The sequence below is a fragment of the Carya illinoinensis genome, chromosome 5, assembly GCF_018687715.1.
Source record: "Carya illinoinensis cultivar Pawnee chromosome 5, C.illinoinensisPawnee_v1, whole genome shotgun sequence".
In the NCBI taxonomy this organism is placed as follows: domain Eukaryota; kingdom Viridiplantae; phylum Streptophyta; class Magnoliopsida; order Fagales; family Juglandaceae; genus Carya; species Carya illinoinensis.
Genome location: NC_056756.1, coordinates 10,309,257 through 10,328,732, shown reverse-complemented (window position 1 = coordinate 10,328,732; position 19,476 = coordinate 10,309,257). Strand labels below are relative to the sequence as shown.

The 19,476-nt window shown below is 38.0% G+C and overlaps 1 protein-coding gene across 1 annotated transcript in view; it reads left to right on the top strand.

Moving 5' to 3' along the window:
• The window catches only part of LOC122310866 (NPC intracellular cholesterol transporter 1-like), a 58,338-nt gene extending 41,604 nt beyond the window's left edge, over window positions 1-16,734 (top strand). Inside the window, exons 19-39 of the mRNA XM_043125088.1 lie at window positions 3,636-3,764; window positions 6,134-6,332; window positions 6,420-6,563; window positions 7,684-7,727; window positions 7,906-7,989; window positions 8,111-8,179; window positions 8,281-8,357; window positions 9,800-9,869; window positions 10,135-10,284; window positions 10,492-10,557; window positions 10,720-10,864; window positions 10,971-11,035; window positions 11,128-11,193; window positions 13,252-13,345; window positions 14,046-14,082; window positions 14,209-14,266; window positions 14,348-14,458; window positions 14,984-15,051; window positions 15,948-16,014; window positions 16,098-16,166; window positions 16,351-16,734. Coding sequence (XP_042981022.1) covers window positions 3,636-3,764; window positions 6,134-6,332; window positions 6,420-6,563; window positions 7,684-7,727; window positions 7,906-7,989; window positions 8,111-8,179; window positions 8,281-8,357; window positions 9,800-9,869; window positions 10,135-10,284; window positions 10,492-10,557; window positions 10,720-10,864; window positions 10,971-11,035; window positions 11,128-11,193; window positions 13,252-13,345; window positions 14,046-14,082; window positions 14,209-14,266; window positions 14,348-14,458; window positions 14,984-15,051; window positions 15,948-16,014; window positions 16,098-16,166; window positions 16,351-16,440 — 1,902 coding nt within the window. The 3' untranslated portion in view covers window positions 16,441-16,734. The remainder of the gene's footprint in view (window positions 1-3,635; window positions 3,765-6,133; window positions 6,333-6,419; window positions 6,564-7,683; window positions 7,728-7,905; window positions 7,990-8,110; window positions 8,180-8,280; window positions 8,358-9,799; window positions 9,870-10,134; window positions 10,285-10,491; window positions 10,558-10,719; window positions 10,865-10,970; window positions 11,036-11,127; window positions 11,194-13,251; window positions 13,346-14,045; window positions 14,083-14,208; window positions 14,267-14,347; window positions 14,459-14,983; window positions 15,052-15,947; window positions 16,015-16,097; window positions 16,167-16,350) is intronic.
• Window positions 16,735-19,476: the final 2,742 nt, after the last annotated feature.

Genomic DNA, 19,476 nt, shown 5'->3' with positions numbered 1-19,476 from the left:
TGTGCACCAACTCCAACTTTGTAGATTTTGGAGTTCTACCATTTTTCAAGAAACTAACTTTTTTCTGTTTCCCAAAAATGCAACCTTCACACATGTCGAAATCAGTTGATTCCAACTTTGGTAACTTCCCCTTGGATAATAGTACTTTCATTCCTTTCTCACTCATATGACCAAGCCTTTGATGCCATAGGTTGGCATTTGCATCAGCAATTGCAATAGTATCTCTAATACTTGAAGTCATGTATAGAGTACCTGTTTTTGTGCCTCGAGCTACTACCATAGCTCCTTTTGTTATCTTCCACGTGCCACCGGTAAATAGTACCGAATGCCCATCAGCATCAAGTTGTCCTACAGAAATCAGGTTCCTCATGAGCTTAGGAACATGTCGCACCTTCTGTAGCAACCATGCACTTCCATTGGGCAGATTGATTGGTACATCTCCCATACCTTCGATTTCCAAAGCTTCACCATCTGCTAAGTACACCTTCCCAAAATCACCAGTGACATAATTCTGCATGATTTCTCGGTGTGCTGTAGTGTGGAACGAGGCTCCTGAATCTAACACCCAAGATTCAATTTGATTGTCGACTGAAAGAAGTAAGGCATCTTGGAGATCTTCTGTTGTGGCATTAACAGAGTCATGCTCATTCTTCTTCTTTGCTTCCTTGCAGTTATTTTTGTAGTGGCCAGTCTTGCCACAATTCCAGCACTGTACTTGTTTTCCGGACCTAGATTTACTTCTGCCTCTTTGGGACTTCGATCTGCCTCGATTTGAACTTCTACTAGCTCCTCTACCTCTCGTCTCAAGGTTTAAGGCAGAACTGGAAGTTGATGCTTCTCCTGTATCTCTTCTGCGAACTTCCTCGCTAAGAAAATGGTCCCGGATTTCTTGATACTTCATCTTTGTTTTGCCATAAGAATTGCTAATAGCTGTTCTCATGGCCTCCCAGCTTTTTGGCAATTGAGCCAGAGCAATCAGTGCACGTACTTCATCATCAAATTCAATCCCCACTGAAGCTAATTGATTGATGATGGTGTTGAACTCATTCAGATGCTGAATAACTGGAGTTCCTTCTGCCATTCTCAAGTAGAATAGCTTGTACATCAAATGCACTTTGTTATTGGCTGATGGCTGCTCGTACATGTCTGATAGAGCTTTCATCAAATCCGCCGTGGTCTTCTCCTTTACCACATTGTGTGCAACTGATCTTGACAGTGTTAGTCGAATGACTCCCAACACTTGTCTATCAAGGAGACTCCAATCTTCATTGCTCATGTCATCTGGCTTTCTTCCTAGGAGTGGAAGATGTAGTTTCTTCCCATAGAGATAATCTTCTATCTACATTCTCCAGTAGCCAAAGTCTGTACCGTCAAATTTCTCGATACCAGCACCTTTAGCTTCTTCTCCAGCCATGAGTTCAAATTTAAACAAAGATCACCGTTACGTCTGAAATACTCGAATTAGCTGGAAACGAGTCCGGAATGATCCAAATAATTTGTCAGCACTATTTGATCGTCGTGATGGAACTCCAACTGGCGTGATCTAGCCCAAAATGATCTGCAACACGTGGATGGTTCAGATCCAATATACTGACGCCGAATATCAAAATTTCGACCGTACGGATGAGTCCGGAATGATCCAAATAGTTGGAAAGCACTATTTGATCGTCGAAATTGGACTCCGAATGGCTTAGATCTAGCCAAAAACAGATCTGAAAAACGGACGGCCTTGATCTGTCTGGCGCGTGAGATGCACGCGCTGTACAGTGCGCGTGGTCAAGCACGTGGCGCGTGGATTCACGCGCTGTACTGTGCGCGTGGCGCGTGATATGCACGCGCTACAGTGCTGTGCGCGTGGGGAGAGTGAGGCGCGTGTGCAACACGCGCAGAACCTCTGTAGGCGCGTGGGGGCGCGTGTTGCACGCGTCTTCAACCTCTGGCGCGCGTGGGGGCGCGTGAGCGCGTGTGTTGCACAAGTCTTCAACCTCTGGAGCGCGTGGGGCGCGTGGGGTTGCAGCAGATGCACGCGCCAATCTTCTAGGGGCGCGTGTAGCCTCGTCCGACCTCCGTTTTGGATTCCGTTTGCGGCAACGGATTCGTCTCGATGCGAGGAACACCGTGGAGTTGTCAAAAATTGATTTTGAACAACTTGAATTTTCGGACAGCTCGAACCGGTGCTCTGATACCAGTTGTTGGGAGCTGTTCTGACTCAGAGACGATTCTAAATAAAGGAGGGACGAAATTTAACGTGGTTCGGTAATTGCCTACGTCCACAGCTGCTGTAATTTCACTATAAAACGATTTTTACAGATAAAACTCTCTCTCTGCTCACCCACTCTCTTCCTCTCTTCTTCCTCTCTTCTGCACTCATTGCTGCACACTGATACTCACTTAAGCTCTCCTATTTATAGGAGAGCATATCAGTACTATGCAGCAAATTGCTGCATGATTTTAGGAAGAGGTGGGGAGGTGCCTAACAAAAGCACCGAACGGTGCCTTATATGCCAAAATAGTAAACGGTGAGCCATGCACCGTTTACTTCTTTGTCTCCATCTGCAACAGTTTGACCTCTCATTGCCCCTTGAATTTTCTCAGTTGAAAGCTGTATTGATTAATTTCCATCCCATGTGGTGGCAAATATTTTGCTATTTTGAAATTTAAAGTCTTAGCACTAGCAATGGTTTATTCATCTTCATTTTTATTCTCAAATTTGAATAAACTTGCCTTAAAATCACCTACATTGGCTTATCTATCTTTATAATTTTAAATAACTATGAACAGTGATTATTCATCTTTGAAGATGTCCTTTTCCTTCTTCAAACATTATTTTATTGTTTTTTCTCTCTCCTCCCAACTCTCTTTTTTCTCTCTTTTCTTTTTTCTCTTCTCTATCTTTATTATTTTATTATTATTTGATCAAAAAATACATAATCCAATGTAGGAATTTTTCTTCATATTCAAAATCAATCTTCAAAACATGTAATTTTACATATGAAGATAAAGAATCCATTGCCAATGCTCTAGGCCTAGTTTGGGAATACATGCATTCTTAGGTATTATCAGATATTCTCATATATTTCCTTCCCGAACATCACTCAAACACAAAACACTTTTCAATTTCAAATATTCAACTTTTTCATCTAATCATTACAACTTTCCCAGACTCCCAAACAAAACACAAAAAACAATACAACTTTTTCAAATTTCAAAATAAAAATAATATTAAAAAATTATATTCAAACAACTTTTTTTAACTTTATAATATTTTTATTCAGATTTTCCTCTCTCCTTTCTCCAAATACAATAAAACATTTTAACTCAAAGCATTTCACTATTATTCACAGATATTCTAATAACTTGTTTGGACACTTCAAATATGGTCACTTTTTATTTTTTTTGTTCAGATTCTAGGGTTTTTTGCCTCTTTCAGTTGAAGTTTTAAAGTTTGCTATCCTTCTTACTTGTTTATTCTTGCTAAAGTAAATACATGGATTCGTTCTCGTTTTGATGGAATACATGGGATCTGCATTATACATCCTGTATGGCTTGTACTATTCAGTAAATTATAATTTAGTTCTTGGAGTAGGAATTATGATAATTCAAGGTTACTCACTTTTTTCTCTAATGGTTTTCAGGTGTTGCTTGGCCTTTCAGGCGTTTTGCTTGTTATGCTTTCTGTCTTTGCATCTGTTGGTTTTTTCAGTGCCGTTGGAGTTAAATCCACATTAATCATCATGGAAGTCATCCCTTTCCTAGTTTTGGCTGTAAGTCCCTTGTCTAATTATTTGTGGATGATAGTGCTCTGTTAATAGTATTGTGTTAAGGGGCTCTGTCTTATATTGATTTAGTTGCTATCATAGAAGGATCGTAAAACACTTCCCTAGTTTTGTTTTTTAGTTAATGTATGTAACATCCCTAGATGGTTTATATCTGTAAGTTAGGATCTTAGAGAATTAGTCCTTAATAGACTGTTGGTGGGGAATATATGTACTGATAAAAGACCTGACATAAACTGACTCGAGTCAAATCTTCAGCCCATAGTAGGAAAAGAATTAGGTGCATGTTTATAAATTCATGTCAAACATGTTCTTGCAGTTTCCCACGGATAATATACCACAAAATAGCTCTTGCCACTTGAAAGAATTGCTACACCTCTAGACGTAAAAGAGAAAAGGCCTTGATATGGATTCACAATGAGAATAAGGGTCTCTGAGATGAAAAACTTGGCAAACATATGAAAGGAGGATACACATGTTGATCCTTCAGTTTGACCTTGATCTCTACAGATCATTAGGTTTGGGCCTAGACAAACCTCTAACTTGCAGCCTAAAACTCAGGCAGCTGGTTTACAGAAAGTTAATTACGCTAACCAACTTTTAACCATTTGGTCGGGTACACTGCAGTTTCTGGTGGCTTTTTATGCCTGGGCCTACATTCTTTTCTTTCTATTCTTTAGGTTTGTAAGAACTCGTTCCTTTGATTTATTTTTTCTGTTCCTTATATTTTTCCTCCTTGAGCACATCATCCCAAAATCTCTTTTACCTGTTTACAAAAGAAAGATGATGCTGGTGGCATTCGTCAGTTTTTTGCTCTTCTCCTGTATGTCTCTTTTTAATATGACTTGTATCATCAAAGCGACAGTATTTTTTTTCCAATTAGAAATTTGAAAACTGTGCTACACTCCTGCTGCTGTTGGAAAATGATCGAATTGATATGATGAAACATTTTCCACCAAGGTCGCACTGTGATGACCATCAAACCAGCCTTTTCATCACCCTAATATATTTACCACCCATCTCAGCATCACCCAATCTAATCCAAACAGACTAAAAACAGCTTGCCAAAAATTGCTAGCTGCCTCACAATGGAGTAAGAGATGATCCATGGTTTCCTTGTTCCTCTTGCACATAGAATACCATTCTATCACTATAGCATGTCTCTTCAATTCAGTTATCTAAGATCAGGATCTTCTCTAATGCAGCTATCCAAACAAAGAAGGCAGCTCCCTTGAAGGCCGCACTCAAGGGAGCTTTGCTCCTCCAAATGTTCTTCCATGGAAAAGTATTCCTATTGTGGAGAACTAATACGTTATAAAATGATATAACTTCTCACATCCCCTCTCAGATATAGTCCAATGCACCGTATTTTTATTGCTCTATCTCACTCAAATAGAATATAACAGCATAAAATGAGGTAAAGAGGTCTACCTCAAAGTCCTCTGCCACTCTAATAAAATCTACTTCCCATCGAGGTGAGCCATTTGAAAGACATAATTTGTTTGCCATCAATGCATCCTTAATGTGAGCAACGCTGAATGGATCAAGGATAACCCCATTTTTTTATGATTAGGAATTTTGTAGACTCTGCAAACGCAACATGTGTTTCATCCGGTCAAATCCTGGATTCTTACATGTCCTCGTCACATGGATCAAGGATTCAAGTATATCATTGGCTTCTCATATGACATGGCCCCTAGAAGTTGTTTGCACCAAAGGGTTTGAACCTTAGACCTGGGAGGGAGCATACTACCAAGACCAAGGTCCTAACCACTTGAGCCAACCCCTAGACCATAACTTTATATTAGATCCATCTCCCATCTAACATCCGATGTATCAGTAAAACTCCCCACCCTTTGAATATTCTTCTGCTCTAGCCCAACTCCATAGGTCCCATTCACCTCATTGGAAAATTCTTCCATATCCCACCTCATATCTACTGCTGCCATTGTTGCTGAGGTATGGTTCTTGCATATGCAAAATTCTTATACACAAGAAGTTCTTTTTTTTTTTTTTGGTGTCAACTTGATCATTCATTACTATGCTAGATGATCCCCATCCCCCCACCACTGGGATCCCTCTTGTCCTACAGGTTGAGCTAGAAGTCCCATCTTTAATCAGGGAGGAAATTTATAGTTTTATGGGTCCTGTGTACTTGGGCTAGGCCTACCGTGTTATTATCAATAAAGTTTTGTTCTCCTAATAAAAGCAAGTTTTATGGTCATGCAATCTTGAAATTCTCTCCTCTTTTGCATCTGTTTTTGCGAGCATTAGCATTCATGTTTTTTTCTTGTTTGATGAATTCTTTTTTCAATGACAATTCTGATACTTCTTTAGAATTTCTTCCCTAAAACTAGGTTGGAGTGGATAACATGTGTATAATGGTACATGCCGTGAAAAGGCAATCATTGGAGTTACCTATAGAAGAACAAATAAGTAATGCACTTGTTGAAGTTGGTCCATCAATAACACTGGCCAGTTTATCCGAGGTTCTGGCATTTGCTGTTGGTAGTTTCATTCCTATGCCAGCTTGTCGTGTCTTCTCCATGTTTGCAGGTTGAAAATTTCTCTCTTATATCCTAATGGAGCTGTTTTGAAATTTTAGTTTTGAATACTTACTTTTAACTACCTATTTTCCTGTAGCTTTGGCTGTTCTACTAGACTTCCTTCTGCAAGTTACTGCCTTTGTTGCATTGATAGTTTTCGACTTTTTGAGAGCTGAGGATAACAGGATTGACTGCTTTCCCTGCATAAAAATTCCTTCATCTTCTATTGACCCTAATGAAGGTATTTGCATAAGATTGATTTCATTATTTTTTTTGATAAATAAATAAATTATATTGATCAAAGAATGGCAAAGCCAGTACACAACTTTGATGCCCTAATGAGGTAGACACATTAGAGGTAAGAAAATCATGAAGGGTCATGCCATTAAAATCCGCAGCATATACAAAGAGTTCTAAAACATAAAACTTTAAGCTCCTCCAATGATCGTTCCTGATCTTCAAAAGTCCGCTCATTGCGCTCCTGCCACAAGCACCACATAATGCATAGAGGGATCATCTTCCAAAATTTTTCAATTGGTTGGCTGCCTCTTATGTTTGACCAACTAGCCAAAACTACCTCCACGGTCTTCGGCATAACCCAGGCCATATTCAGTCAAGCAAAAACCTCATTCCAGAGAATCCTTGCTGTATCACAATGTAAAAGGAGATGCGCTACCAACTCTCCCCCTCCTTTGCACATGCAACACCAGTCTGCAATAATAATCCTCATTTTCCTCAAGTTATCATTAGTGAGTATCTTACCCAAGGAAGCAGTCCATACAAAGAAAGAAGCTTTGGGAGGTGCCTTGTGTCTCCAGATCTTTCTCCAAGGGAATTGAGTATTGGACTCTTGAGTAAGGGCCTTATAGAAAGAATGAATGGAAAAAGTACTTTTGCTTGCTAGAGTCCACCACAAAACATCCTCTTGCTACCTGCTTGGTCTTATAGAATATAAGAGGCCTTACAAGTCTACAAAGTTGCTTATTTTCCAATCCTATGCCGCCCTACTAAAATTAACGTTCCAAAGAATCTGTCCCCCCGATATCTCCATAACTTCTGCCACTGAAACATCCTTAGCACTTGCAATCTGGAAAAGAGAAGGATACAAATCTTGTAAAGCCTTGTTGCCACACCAAACATCTCTCCAGAATTTGATCCTTGAGCCCACACCCCCATCCTATTCTTATGTGTTTTTTATTTCATTAAATATGCAACTTATAAAAAATGAACTTCATTATATAAGCTGGTCAGTTTTCTTATCTAATATCCTATCGTTTACTTATAAAAAAAAAAAGTTTTCTTATCTAATATCGAATCAAGTTTTGTATTAGCATTGACAGAATCAGTTCAATGAAGTGTAGGCATCAATGAGAACAGAGCTGGTCTGCTTTCTCGATATATGAAGGTAATTTTTTGGGGCGTTCAATCGATAAAAATCATGTGTTAGTAGACTTATTCATCTTAACTTTTCTGGAGGCTGTTGGAGTATGCGTGAGAATTCCCATATTTCTGTTGTTATGTGTCCAAATCACATATACTCTGCTTTTGTTCACTAGATAAATTTGATATTATTTTTCTTATAGGAAGTTCACGCACCCATTCTTGAACTCTGGGGAGTTAAATTTGGCGTCATTGCTATTTTTTTTGGTTTTACTCTAGCAAGCATTGTAAGTAACTTATCATACCTCTAGTTACTGTTACAAACTGGTGGTTTTTTTTTTGCCCCTGCCTACTGTTGACTACAAATTACTAAATAGTAATCTTTCTGCATATGCTTTATCATTGTAGGCATTATGTACAAGGATTCAACCTGGTTTGGAGCAGCAGATTGTTCTTCCCCGGGATTCTTACCTTCAGGTTTAAGTTTGTCATACTGAAACCCTATTAGTTTGAGAAGTGTTTCATTAAAATTCTTACTTCTAGTCCGGCCTTTTATTCTTTTTTTTTTTGCATGACAGGGTTATTTTAGTAATGTCTCTGAGTATCTCAGAATTGGACCACCATTGTACTTTGTTGTAAAGGATTACAATTATAGGTACCTGTTCAAACACCGCCTTATCCCCCTTGTTTTCTCTTTGGGTTTTTCAAGCTTATTTATTAGCCTGAATCATTGCGATACTTACAATGCATGACAGAATTTAGGCATAGAAGAAATAGCATTATAATGTCCATGTTGGTAGTCAGGGGTTATGAACTTGTCCCCAAAGAGATTGTTATTTAAATATGACAACACTAATTTATTTTTTAGGTCGGACTCATTACAGAAATAAAAGGATTCATTGCATAACAGGAAATGAAGTGATTGGAAGACATTGCTTTCTTGTGGGATGCTGCTATAACCATGAATTGATTTTAGATAATATGAGAATTATTAAAATGTCATTTAGTCTTATCAAGTTGCTTCCTTGGTTAATTTGTGAAATGTTTTGGTGCTCCTGTAGATGATTTTAATCATGAGACTTTAGCTTGTATCTTCTGGTAATGAGGTCAATAGAGTTATGTGGTATGAACTTACATTGAGACAATTGTATTTTGACTTGAGATTGATGGTGAGGAGATTGTAGTAGGGGTGAAAACCGATGTCTTCGGTGCAGTTTTTGGGCAAAAATGACGCTGACCGACGTCTAAAAAAATGGAGGGACAACTGACCATAACCGGTCTATGGGGAGGAGGAAATCCAGCTGTCTTGACCATGGCGGTTCTCGGTCGGCGTTTGGCTTGTGTAGAGGCGAGATCCTTATGAGAGAGAGAGAGAGAGAGAGAGAGAGAGAGAGAGAGAGGATGAGAAACAGAAAATGGAATCACAGAAAAGAACTCAAGGAAGAAGACGATGTAGTAATCAAACGACGCCGTTTGGTTTTAAATCCAACGGCGTCGTTTTACTTATTTTTTTTCTTACCTCAAAGATAAAACGACACCGTTTGGTATAATACCAAACGGCGTCGTTTGGCTATGTTTAAGACACAACTTAAGTGGAACAACATCGTTTTAGATAGGTATAAATTTAAAAAAATTATAAATAAATAAGAGTATATGGGCTCGGCCGGTTCAGCAGTTTGAGCCGGCCTCAAACCGCGACTGAACCGACATCCGTCGGTTTTGTTAAAATTCTGCCACCCTCCTATCAGTTCCCTGGCGGTTCCGGCCTCCGGCGGTCGGTCTGTGGGGTCACGACCAGTTGGTCGGTTTTTTGTACACCCCTAGATTGTAGCATGATTCTCGTCTGGAGGCTTTCTTCAGAGAGGAGGAAGGCCAAGGGATGTGGGTCAAGATGTTCTGAAGGATATTGGTCTGAAGTATATAAGTCCTGACTGTCGATATAGTTTAATGAAGAAAATAGAGATCTATTGCAAGATAATAAAAATTCTTCAGTGTTGAGAAATTACAATCTTTCAAGCTGAACAATTAGAAATATTCTTGTCCCATTTTTTAATGAACATCATTCTTATTCTGATGTGTAATGATTCTCTTACTCAGCTTGGAATCGAGACATACAAACTTGTTATGCTCCATCAGCCAGTGTGATTCAAACTCTCTTTTGAATGAGGTAGTACAATATGGGTTTTCTTTTTTAAATTCAATTTCTACAATTGTTGTCACCTTTTCTAGAAGCTGTGAAAATTTGCAATATGTAAATTGCAAATTCATCTGTAATGAATTTATTATTTGCTACTTGGCTTGTATCTATTTTCAAGCTATTTTCTCCTTTTATGCAGGACAGTAATCTGTGTATGTATATATATTGATATTCTTTTCTGTGTAGGACAATACAATTGTGTTGCTGACCTTGCTTTCTCTCTGCTGTTAAACAGATATCGAAGGCATCTTTAGCACCAGAATCAACCTACATTGCTAAGCCAGCCGCCTCATGGCTTGATGACTTTCTTGTATGGTTATCACCAGAGGCTTTTGGTTGTTGTCGAAAGTTTGTAAACGGTTCTTATTGTCCACCTGATGATCAGGTTGGTGCTTGTTCATGTCAGATTGTTGATACTTATTACTCTGTATTACTGGCTATAAACGTCTATCCTTCATATTTCTCTCCCCACCCCCAATTTTTCCTGTGTTTCTTTGCCATTCTGCCATGAGATTGAGTTGAGTCTTAAATACTGTTTACTGAACTATGATGCACAATTAGATTAATAAGGTAGATATATTTCTTTCTCCAGCCACCTTGTTGTGCACCTGATGAAGGTACTTGTGGCTTTGGAGGAGCTTGCCAAGACTGTACAACGGTAATGTCCCAATTCTTTGTACAGCTAAGAAATGTTATCACTAGTTTCCCGTACTTGAATACATGGGATGTACATTTTGGTTGTTTATTTAGTAAATCAAGGCAGTGCAGTGTGTAGACATGAAAAGAAAGGTGGAAAACTTATCTTTTATGTTGGTTGCAGTGCTTCCGCCATTTGGATTTGGTCAATGATCGTCCATCTACAGCGCAATTCAAGGAGAAGCTTCCATGGTTCCTCAATGCACTGCCATCTGCTGATTGTGCAAAGGGTGGCCATGGGGCATATACCAATAGTGTGGATCTGAAGGGTTTGAGACTGACATTCAAAAAGTTATTTTGTTATTTTAAATGCATCAACCTACCCAATTGGCTGAGCATCTTAAAGTCATTTTATTGTTTCTAAACTACTTCCAGGTTATGAGAGAGGTGTTTTACAAGCATCTGAGTTTCGAACCTATCACACCCCACTTAATAAACAAGTATAGCAGCCACTTTTTGTCCTTTAATTCTCAGAATAAACTTTTTTGAGAGGCACCCCTCTTTTGTTCAATCTGACCATCATTTTCCTCAGGGTGACTATGTGAACTCAATGCGAGCTGCACGGGAGTTCAGCTCTAGAATTTCTAGTTCATTAAAGGTATGCATTCAACCGTGTACAAAATACTCCCACTCTTTAACTAGGCAGTTTGTCACTTTGGGAATGGATTTATGGTTTGAGATGTCTGATCATGTGCATGTAATACTGTGAATGTTTTGACTGTAAGCTTATACACCACTTATATTTTGCCATCATAGACTGGCAATTTAAGCTAATTCTAAGGCCTTTGCTGCTCTGGAAAATGGCAAATATTGATGCTGATAGCTAAAATGATTTCGATTTCTTGCTTTACTTTATAAACTGTAGTAAAACTATTCCTGGAGACCTATCTCTGCAACATGTTATTTGGTTACTTTTGGCTGACACTCAGTTCCCATGCAGATAGATAGCATGCCTTTAGGCTGGGTGATTATTTAGGCTCTGTTGGTTTTCTTAGGAAATATCTCTCACAAAATGTTCTCTATATTTTCCATGTTTAGTCTTTATACTAGGAGAATTAACTTGACAAAACACGGCTCACACTTTTCTGAAGTGTAACCCATTTTCCAGACCAAGCTCTTCTATGTTGCCACACCGCCTTCCGAACCCCTCCCTACGCCTGGCACCACCATTACCCTTTCCTCTCCCCCATGTTGCCATCACCAGCTCTCTCTCCCCCTCCTCTCAATGTCATCACCACCTTCCCTCCCTCACCCTCTTCCCACCCTGTCATCTGTACCACCTTCTGCTCCTTACTCCTTTAGGCACAATACAGCGAAGTGTTCAGCCAAATATGTATTCTCGGTCATGACTGGAATTTGCTATGAATCTTTTTCATGTGTCCTGAATATATATGTGTGCACGCTGCATGCTTTGCCATCCAATGGAAACTTATTTATTATTTACCGGCCAATATCTTTTACTTTTCAAGTTTTTTATTTACGTATGCAATTGCCTATTTGGTTAGCCATGCCAAGTTATTTATTTACACGGTAGAATAATGGGCCAAAACTTATCAAAAAAAGAATAATGGACCAAACCTTTTTGGGGAAACTTCTCATAGATTTGCATCCGTTTTTAGTTTCTGTCATGTTGGCTGGTTCAAATGTCAATGGAAGTGGTTCTTCACTTCTCTCTTGGGGTAATGCTACACTCCAAGCATATTGAAGAGTGGTGTAAAAAACTTGAAAATTTAACCTTGCTTAAATTTTCTAATTAGAGAACTTGTGAATTGGGGCGCGAGACACAGAGATACCGGTATAAGAAAGGTGTATTTTTTATGGTGTTGGAAATATCACCGGATGGTGAGATGAATGGTCACAATCATCAGTGCCCTTTGAATCAGTTCTCTTGGCCAAAAGCAGTCAGACATGGTTATTATGACAAGAGGGACCTATCATTGTAGCCCCAAGGCTTCAAAGGACATAGTCACCTCCCTCCCCCACACCCATGTACTGCTATTTCCACGACCTCCCTGCCCCATACACTGAAACGCCCCCGCGCCACACCACCTCCATTCCCTTCCGTCCTCCCACCACTACCATTCTCCTTCCTCAATAAGATCACCACTATCTTCTGCCTTTTTGTGGCTTTTCCTTTGTTTAATTATAAAGGTTTTTTAAATGCCAAAAACCTACTTCCAGGGTCGTAATCAAACAACAAAAAAAATCGTTTTCCATGAAAATAATTTTGTTAGGAAATTGTTTTATTTTGACAAACAGAGCTTAATATCCTATGTCTTGTTAAGTAGATGATTAACGTCCAATCAATCATCTCAATTGAGTTTAGACCAGGGCTCCATTCGGGACATCTTAGGGGCCTAAGAAGTAGCTTCAACTTTGAGTACCTCACCATGTAAAAAACATTGTCGAATTGCCTTAATCAAGTGGGTTATACAAGTACTTTTATCCTCTCAAATGTAAGTAAATGGTTTACTCTGGAGAAAGTGTTGAGACGGTTTTTGCTTTGAAGCTTCTTCCTTGTTGCTGTGTTGTTGTTTAGCTAGTTTTCTCTTTAATTTGATCTGGAGATGGTCACTGAAACATTCCTTCTCTGATGTGGATCCAGATCTTGTGCTTACATTTAATCTCGTTGCTGACATTATTTCTCATGATGCAGATGGATATCTTCCCATACTCGGTGTTTTATATCTTCTTTGAGCAATATCTGGATATATGGAAGATAGCTTTGATAAACATTGCAATAGCACTTGGTTGGTATTCTGGAGCATCATATTAACCCATTTATCAAAGGTTATGCATGTGTGAATCACACACATGCAGACACGTGTTTCTATGGCACATGTATCAAAGGTTATGCATGTGTGAATAACATACATGTAGACACGTGTTCTATGTGTTTGTTGTGGATATTTGCACATTTTCATTGTTAGACTTTGCTTTCCCTGATCAGATTATAGACACAGTCACAAGAGTTTTACTTCTATTCCTTGCTCTGTGCTCTAATTCCCTAGTGATGTAATTAAATGCTGTGACAATAGTCTAATCTGTCACTGTGCTCTTGATTATGAAGATAACTTGATGAAATTAAAGACCATATGTTTGTAGCCATGTTGCTGCCATGGGAGACAGCTTTCACCTTACTTTTGTTTGTATACTTGTATAAGTTCTAAACCTCAGTTCACGAATCACTAGTGTTTCTGTTTCATGGCAGTTTTTGCCATTGATATGTCGGTATTATATCTGTGCCTTTAGCAACGTCATTGATTTTTTTTTTTTACTAGGTTTCTTATTATATTCACTTATTTATAACATAAAATCATTACTTGTAGTTTGTATTAGTGGGTTTCATGTGAATCTAAAACTTACATGTGGTGTGGTGTGTTTCATTTTGTTAATTGAATTTACCTCTATCAAAGCAGTTATTGAATTTCTCATTTGATGATGGAACAGGTGCGATATTTATTGTTTGTTCTGTAATCACAGCCAGGTGTTGATTTATTGGAGCCCAGCTTGTCACTTCTAGCTTTGTTAAGTTTCAGACTGTTAAAGTCACTAATTTCTTCTTTTCGGACTTACTGAAATCTTTCTGTTTTGCATTGATCTTTGAATGCAGTTTATGGAGTTCAGCAATCATTTTACTTGTTTTGGCAATGATTGTTGTTGATCTCTTGGTAAATTTCTGCTAATGACTTCATACTTGTTTTTTTCTTTTTATTTGCTATATAACTTTTTGGCTTAATTGAATTCTGCAGGGTGTAATGGCGATTTTAGACATCCAACTAAATGCAGTCTCTGTTGTAAATCTTATAATGTCGATAGGGATTGCTGTCGAGTTCTGTGTGCATATAGTACATGCCTTCTTGGTCAGTGCTCGCCCTAATTCCTCTAAAAGTTTTAGGTCTCTTATTTACTATTGGTGTGGATGCACGGCTCATAGTTGTGTGAGAATCTATGTATAGTTTTATACACTGTATATGGCCTCCTATGGTTTTACCCCTTGGTCCCTAGGGGTTGGCTCAAGCCTTGGGTTTGAGGGTATGCTTCCCGCAGGTCTAAGGTTCAAATCCCCTTAGGTGCAAACAATCTCTAGCGGCTATCGGATTGGAGGATTTTCCCCTTGAATTATCCGAGGTGCACTTACGGGAAACTCCTTACCGAGGGCTTGTGAACCCTGGGATTAGTCGGGACACTGTTTCCAAACACTCGGTGCCAATCAAAAAACAAATACTTTGTGAAACGTGAACAACCAACCCAACTGTGATGTCCCCAGGAAGCCCTCCATATGTCATTGCTCCTGCTGACTATTAACAAATTTTTTCTCTTTTTTTTTTTCTTTTTAATTTTTAATAATTTTCTAATTTATTACAATTCTATGCTGCTCATAACAGTTAAGCCCTGGGCGTAGAGGCCAACGTGCAAAGGAGGCGTTGAGTACAATGGGTGCTTCTGTCTTCAGGTTGAGTATATACTTCTCTTTTTCCTGTTGATGCATGGAGGCATAAGTAGCATGGTAGATTGAATTGGATCACTAGGAACTTTGTTTGTCAGTAAATAAGAATTTTATTGATGAGAATTAGGCATAGTTTAGGTACACAGGACATATACAAGAGCAACACCTAGGCATGAAGGACTAGGGATACAAGGAATTCATGGATATTCAGACCATTGAAGTTTAATACAATCAACCAATGGAATAAAATGTGAGAGAAAAAATCTAAGCTCCGTTGACCTCTTGCTATCTTTGAAGCAAATGGGGACCATCTTCCATATTGCTATGATTTGCAGTCATAAAAAAAATATTGTTATGATTTGCGAGTTACCACACAAGCCTCTATAATTTGCTAGGAAATCAACACTAGGAACTGATCAGAAAAAGAATTTGTTCACAAGTCTGAGTCCGTCTTTGAGCAGTAGCAGCAACAGTGGTATTAATTGCAGACTGATATATGATGCAATAATTTTTTGAAGTACCTACTTTTCTAAAGTTCGGGCTTGTCGATTAATCTACAGGAACAATAATAATAATAATAATCAAACATAGAAAGATGATCTTTGTCCATTTGTACACGGAGAAATTAACTTTACAAGTGTGATCAGACTTGATTAGAATACCCTTTTGCTAACCTTTTGTCCAGGATTTATATTCTAAGTTACCCAATACCTAGAAATCTGGTGCAGAGCCTTCCTAAGATGAATTTTGGCTTTGTAATTTCTTCAACTTATTCCTTTGGGACAGTTAGTTGGGCTCCACTTTCAGGATTCATAGAGGCACTTTTGGCAAACTGGTAATTATATTTGTGTTGCCAACATTAATGGGTTAATTATATTTTTCTATTTGCTTGTGTTTGGCAGTGGAATTACACTTACCAAGCTAGTGGGAGTACTTGTCCTTTGTTTCTCAAGATCAGAAATTTTTGTGGTCTGTGATTTCTTCCTCTTGACTTTCAAATAGTTTTGCTACTCGGTTCAGATAATGTAAAAGTTATTCTGTGGGTTTTGCAGGTTTATTACTTCCAAATGTACCTGGCATTAGTCGTTATTGGCTTCTTGCATGGGCTTGTATTTTTACCGGTAAGTTCACTAATTTTTCTAATACCTTAATAGCTAATCAATATGAAATTGGAGTCATAAGTGCAAGATGCTTTTGTGTGTTATTTGCCAAGTTTCAAGAGAATTGTAGTTTATTTTAGCAGATGATGGTGCTACCTCCATATTTTGGCGTGCATGCCATGAATGTGATTGCCCCTGTTTGCAGGTGGTGTTGAGTTTATTTGGTCCACCGGCAAGAATAGTCATCGAGAACCAGCAAGTAGATGAACCTCCTGCTTCATCACTCGCAAACTGATCAATACAGCCTGTGTCTTCTTGAGGTTGTCTTCTGCGTTTGATGTACAATGATCGGAAAACACTCTTTTACTGTAAATTGAAGTTTAAATGTCTTTTCACTGCCATGAGACAATTCATTTAAAGGAAATTGGAAAAAGAAGACCAAGTGCATAGGAATTAAACCTCATCAAAAAAAAAAAATGTAGAGGAGGAGCAGACTTCAAGTTGTAATGTTACTGTTGACGTTAACATGTATCACAACACATTTTATGGAAAAGTGGCTCGTGCCTTATGGGAAGAAACGGTAATAAAACCCTGGTCTCAACTTCATAGTTCACAGTTTTATGCATGCAGATATGACAAAAAAATATAGAACGTCTGATACACTTCTCATTGGAAGACACAGGTGGTGGCCAGAATCCTCTATGGGCAATCGTTTCTGCCCAAGTTCTTGGTTCCTTTTTTATTCATCCACAATAGTTGTATGTTTCTCATGCATTTAATCAGTTACTCTTAGGTACTAAAAAGTGTTCTAAACCTAAACCCAAAGTGTGAAATAAAGGATGGGACCCGCTTGGTTACTCAAAGCTAGAGGGTAAAGTCAGAATTAATTCAAACATTGAATGAACATTTAAATCCGTTTGATAAATATCAAAATTGATTAGACAATATTGTAGGGTTCATTCTATGCATATATTAAAATTTCAAAAATTTCAGTTACATACTCATTTGTGCATTTCATTAATGTGATTGGTTGTGTTATTTTTTTTTTTTTTACTATAAAATAACTACTTTGGCCATTCTCATTAGTGGGGTATTTAAAGAGTACACAAAAGTAAATGTATATAATAGAACTCGACAGAATCAGTTAAGAATCAGTTAACATTGTCTGTTTGAGAAATCCTAAAAGCATGAAGATCAATATAGGACATCGCGTAATCCCATGTTGCCTGCATATCCTTTTCGGAGTCGTTGGGGCACACTGCAAGCAAAACGAGTTGCTAGAATCTAACTGATCCGTATATGTATGAGTCAAGAACAAAGTTATTAGATTATTTATGCTTAATCGAGGGTTTGAGTTCTGCTAAAATGCAGCTTAAATTCTACTAAAGAGAGACATTGTGAAAATTTCTTTAGAAACTGGATCACTTTTAATAATGTTTTTTTATAAGAACAATTAATTTCCATAAATTAATGAGTGTAAGATAATAAACTTATATTAGGGATGTCAAATCGTGTTAACGGGTCATATAGGTCAACCCTAACCCGACCCGTTAAACTTATCGTGTCAAAATCTCAAACCCTAACACGACCCATTAACATAACGGGTCGTGTCGTGTCAACCCGTTTTGACCCATTAATAAATATTACGAAATATGTTTTTTTTTATAAGTAAACAAATAAATTAAGAAAATATTATGAAATAGGTTAATACGACACAATACAACTCATTTTAAACTATTTATGTAAATAGATTGAATAGGAACCTGATTAAATTTAGTATAATTTTATATAAAATGTTAAAATTACAATATCTAACAAAATTATAAAACTAATTATAAGTCCAAAACTACAATCCAAATAATAAAAATATCGAAATTGAAATTCTAACAATTTTATTTTTAGATATAAGAGTATAATTGTAACTTTAACTTTCTTAACGTGTCATAACGAGTTATAACGAGTCAAAACGGGTTAACCCGTTATCAACCCGTTAAGCAATCGTGTCTTAACGGGTCAACCCGTTTTGACCCGAACCCATTAAGACTAAACCCTAACCCGCTATTATCGTGTCGTGTTCGTGTTGGGTTAACGGATCGTGTGACATATTGCCACCCCTAACTTATACTATATCAGGTACTTCTGACTTTAATCTAAATGGTTAGTTTCCAACCACCAATACTTTTAGCAGCATCTTTTATGCTCCATGCAAAGTGTTGCCGGAGAATAAGACAAGCTGATAGTCTTCTCAGTCTTGGTCCTCTTCTCGCCTGCTTTTCTACCACATGATGAGCTAAGCCCGCTACAAGAATAAGAATCTCCACCACCATCAACACTACCTTTGGATCCAGAACATTGCTAAAGTTGCCCATCTTACCATGTATAGATGCTGAATATTAGGAATTAGTTAGACTCCATTTATAGCATATACTTCTATGTATAGATGGAATTTAATATAACGAAAGTGTCTAAACTCACTGGGTAGTTTTTCCAATTTTCCAAAAACAAAGTTCTCGGTTTCTCTTGGGTTTTCAAAGTGTTTTGACATGGTATCAAGAGCGGGTTCATAGTTTGCCTGTCTTTCAAAAAAAAATTTTGTTTCCTTCCTTGCATTATTAGCACTATATGAGTTTTCTATGGGTTTCTTGTGGTTTTTGGCGCTTTCTGAGTGGAGTTTGTGCTTCTTGGAGATTCTCGGCACTATCTGAGTGCTTCTTGGAGGTTATCGGCACCGTCTGTTATTGAGTTTGTGGATTTCGACACTCCAGTTGGTGGGTTTTGGTTCTCTTCTTGATTTCAGCACTTTGGTTGGTGCATTTGTTTCTGTTTGGCTCTCGACACAGACCTTTGTTTCTGGTTTGGACTTATTTTTTTCAATCTTTGTTTTGCTTACGTCATCTATTTGCTCTGGTTTGGACACATATTTCTGCAAACTTCTGGTGGGATAATTTATTCTAGGTTCCATTATATCATCAGATAAATTAGACTCATTTCATATTCGTTTTACTGGAAACAATTATTTTGCTTGAGAGTTTCAGTTTCAATTTTTTGTCAAAGGGAAAGAATTGTAGGGTCATATTAATGGGAGTGATCCTGCACTTAGTGATGTCGCGGCTTTGTCTAAATGGAAAATCAAAGATGCTCTGGTTATGACCTGGATCCTTAGTTCAATTGAGCCTCACCTTGTTCTCAATCTGAGGCCTTAGAAAACTGTCGCTGTCATGTGGAATTATCTAAATAAGGTTTACAATCAAGACAACACGGCTCGACATTTTCAATTGGTGTATGAGATGATTAATTTCACACACGGAAGTCTCTTCATTGAGGAATATTT